Consider the following 4528-nt stretch of genomic DNA (forward strand, 5'->3'; position numbering starts at 1 on the left):
CCCTTAATGTGTAACAAATCCAAATGATGAAGGGACTCATTTGACATTTGAAATTCATAAGTTGGAATTGCTCCAACAACTGCATATGCAAGTTGTTGTTGAGGAAACCACTTATGCAATTTACTATTATGTCATAAACCACATCTTCTGATGGATTTACATGTGGTTTTTTTTTTTTTTTTTTTGTCTGGTAAACATATTGTCATCACTTCATGCACATAAATCAACACCACTTAAATATAGCCTTACAACATAAGCAATAAAGCCTTCAAAAGGTAGTATTTTTGTCAAATTAAGCTAGTTCAGACTGCCTTACAACATATGACTTGAATTTTCACAAAATACACATAACCAATGAATTTTTTAAACTGGTAAAACCAAAAACACAAAAAACAACCTAGAAATTTTACCACTTGCTTAATAGCCCTTCAATGGTTATATGTGGCAGTCTGTCCCATGTGCTTGACATGTTCTTCAATCTGCATCAACTTGCATGCCTTCATCTTCTTCATTGCCTTCCCCTGTTTCTATGAATAAAGTGTTCAAATGTTCAACAACTTGTTGAACCACAACCCCCTCCACCTCTAGCTGTTCAGGCAACAAGCCTAGTCTTTCCAGCCTTTTCTTCCCTTTGTGTGGTGGGGAGAAATTGTTTCCACCCAAATGCTTCAGTATCTCTTCCATGCAGCATTGTAGTGTTATCCATGTGTGCTTGTTTAGTATTGGATTAAAAGAGTCATAAGCCTCTTTCACTTTCTCAATGAGTTCCCCCAAGTTCTTAGGGAATGATTGGTACTGGATGCTCTGTATTGTATTGAACAATCCAAGATCTAACACATTTAGATCTGGTGACCGGGCTGGTTGATAAATGAATTGTATGTTAAACCCATCTGACTGACATGCATGCTTGAATTCCTCATCTTTAGGAACTTGATGAGGTCGAGCATTATCCCACTGAATCAAAATGTCCTTGGACAGATCTGATGGCCATTTACTTTTGATTGCTGGAATCATATTGTGAAGCAGCATTTCCCTGATTGCTTCCTTATTTACATTCCGTGTTGCCTTAATTTCCACAGCTCCAGCTTCTCTATTCTTGCTTTTTTTCTTTGCAATTGTCTCATAAACAAATGGGAAGATTCCATACTTTCCATCATGTACCACTTGACCTTGGGAGTCAAAAATTGGCTTGCCAATGATAGCCATGAACATGCCTTTTACCTTGAATCTTTTGGACTGTTGGCACCTATATGGATTAGGTTCATTTGGGAGCAAATAGAACTTTCTTGTCTCTGGATTAAGGTAGAACCATTTTTCATCGATGTGTACATGTTGTTGGAAATTCTGAAACTTGGGTTGTCTGTTCTGTTCAGCAGGCAGCAGGTGACTTAAGACCCATTTTAATCTGGCCACCTTGTGGTTGGATGTGAGGGCAGGGTGATTTGTGCTTGTATGAGTCCTTAGCCTCCCTTTTTTCTTGAGCTTGTGAATGGTGACATGTGATATTTTAAGACCAGCCCCATAGCTTCTCTCTGTTGTCCTTTTATACAAAGGGACTGACTGAAGAAACTCATCAGAATATTCAGTTGGTTTTGGTCCTGTTGTACCAAGCTTCTTGCTTCTGACATCTATCACAGTCCCCTCAGCCAATTGCCTTTTGATTTCTTTGAATAATCTCTGTATTGATGATCTGTGAACGTTATACTTTCTTGCAGTTTGTGACTGAAAGCGATCTTGACCATCCAGGTTGTGTAGAAATGCATCAACAATCTCTCTTTTTTGCATTACAGTTAGTTGTTTCCTACTTTTGGGTTGTGGCATTTCTTCTTCATTGCCCATATTTTGGCTGTTGTCATATTGGTTGTTGTTGTCACTTTCTCCCATGGACCTTGAATCATAGTCTTCCATTGTTGTGCCTAGGAGTCCGCGCATGTCGCTTTCGTTGCAAATAACTGTTAACGGAGGTAGTATTAGTTATATGATAGGAGTATGTTACACTTTATAATTTGTCTCAAAGTTTTACAAACTCAAATAATATATATGTTACACTTTTTAATATGTGTACCATATTTATGTCGGTTAAAAAGTTTTTATAACTAAAATCTACTCGACTTACATGTAAAGGGTTTTTTTTTAACAAAAAAATGGACCAAGTCGCTTTCTCCCTCTCACTTTCTATTGAAGGAAACCTACCAATACTATTAATCAGCACCAACAAATCAGGTTTTCACCTTGATCTAGATGATCTTTAATTTTGAAATTTCTCAAACTTTGATTTTTATTCTTCTATACTGCCTTTGTTTCAAATTAAATGACACGTAGGGTCTATTCTGTTCACCTTATTTCACTTATTTTAGGTCTAATAAGTTCAGATAGATAAAACATGTTAAGTTCAGTTCAGGAAAAATTATTTTATTAAGGGTTGCTCATCAAGTTAGATTACAACTAAAATAAGTTTTAATAATGTCTAATAAGTTTAGGTAAGTTCAGGTAATAAGATTAGATAAGTAAAAATCAAGTGAATAGAACACACACACCCGTATGTATAGATCATTGACACTATATGTATATATATATTTGACTAACTTTTGTGGTTAGATAAGAAAAAATAGTAGATCTTGTTGGAATCCTCTTAGGGTGTGTTCTCTTCACCTTATCTGAACTTATCTAAACTTATTATATCTTATTAAACCTTATTGAACTTATTAGACTTTATTAAACTTATTAAACCTAATTGAACTTATTAGACCTTGTTAAATTTATTGGATCTTATTGTAACTAATCTGAAATTATTAGACCTGAAACTTAGTTTTATAATGTGAAGAAAACAAGCCTATAACATGCACTTTTCAAAATTATAAATTTCTAAATTTTTACTACTTATTGGTAATTAGAGATACATACGATTGAGTTGTTCATACTCAAATGTGATAAAATAAATGTGTCAATCTAATTTGCATAAAATTGAATTTGTTGGCATTGAGCTAGATGAGAATTTCTCAAGCTCTGCGGGATTTGGATGGTATTCAAAGTTAACTCATTATGCTTCCTAACTCTAAAGATTTGCATATATAGGAGAAGCTATTGTTGAAGATAATATAAGACTACCAAATCAAGTTAGTTGAGCATAATTATAGGAGATTATTCTTTATTATCTTTATTATTCCTTATTTATCTAGGTTTAAGGTATAACTCTCTAGGTTAGTTGTTATAATGTGTAAATATACATACTTTGTATATTGTAAATGACAGGGTATAGTCGTATCCCCGAATCAAAAATAATACCTAAATCCTCTAACTAAAGTAGATAGGGAAGTAGGGTCGATCTCCACAGGGAAACAAGTCTTTTTACTCCTAATTAATTAATATAACCTAAATTATCTAAGTAACCAATATTTATATTCGAATAAGTAACTAAACTACTAAGATTGAGAATAGAGAGAAAACAATATATGAAAGGATCTAGGGTATAGGTTCACTAATAAATAATACTCCAGGGTAAAACATAGTAATCAATCATTGACATTGCATAAATGACGCGATTAACAGGCTCTCGCAATTTATTAATCAACATAGATCTAACAGGCTCTCGCAATTTACTAGATCTAAGTTCTTATTGAAAATAGCCTTTAATATCAAATTAACATCTGCTCGATTCATCAATTTAATATTGCTATACTTTTACAAGCCGCAATTGTAAAACGTTAAAACAATTCAATAAGAAATTATCATGCAATACCAATAATCAATAATAGTCAATCATCAATGCATCAATTAACCAGATTGTAAAGGGATTTCACTACGTATTACAATCACAGAATTAATCTACCGGTATTAAATCTCATCTCTCGAATCTCGACTTAACCATTTATAAATTAACCTGCCTATTTAAACTAGACCTAAACATCAATTCTCATCTCTCGAATCTCGAATCAATATTGTCAAACTCATGCATAAAAGATCAGGCCTAATCTAGTCACAGAGCATTAAATCAATCAATAGGAAATTAATCTAGCATTGATAATTAACAACAATAAATTACCCCTTCATATTATTTATGGATCCCCATAAACCCTAGAAATAAAACTACTCACACATAATTAAAACTAAATTAATCAAGACAATTAGAGGAGACATGATCAAAGAAAGAGAATAAATTACTGAAATTAAACCAAGAGTTATATAGAGAGAAAATAATACTAAGAGTTTAAGAGGAGAAAAAAAAGAGTTAGAGAGAGAAAGTCTCAGAAAAATTAAGAAAGAGTAAAAAGAAGGTAAAGAAGTACTAAATTCGTTTTACGGAGAAGTATTTATACTCCGTAAGAATCCTAAACTAAAACAAACTAAAACGACGCTAATCGTCAACTAATAAATACACGCGCCCGATCGGGCGCGCCTTCGGGCGCCAGCCTTTGCTTCCCTCGCCCGGCCGGGCGCGCCTCCGGGCGCCAGCCTCTTTGGCCGGGCGCCGACCTTTGCTTCTCCCGCCCGGCCGGGCGCGCCTCCGGGCGCCAGCCTTTTTTGCCGG

General features: G+C 34.5%; 1 protein-coding gene across 1 annotated transcript; it reads right to left on the minus strand.

Moving 5' to 3' along the window:
* Positions 1 to 474: 474 nt before the first annotated feature.
* LOC145636157 (uncharacterized) lies at positions 475 to 1908 on the minus strand. The gene has a single exon (XM_081687631.1). It carries the CDS (start codon positions 1906 to 1908, stop codon positions 475 to 477), a length of 1434 nt encoding a protein of 477 aa, XP_081543757.1.
* Between the last annotated feature and the right edge of the window lie 2620 nt (positions 1909 to 4528).

Source organism: Chenopodium album, chromosome 1 (assembly GCF_948465745.1).
Source record: "Chenopodium album chromosome 1, dcCheAlbu1.1, whole genome shotgun sequence".
Classification (NCBI taxonomy): domain Eukaryota; kingdom Viridiplantae; phylum Streptophyta; class Magnoliopsida; order Caryophyllales; family Amaranthaceae; genus Chenopodium; species Chenopodium album.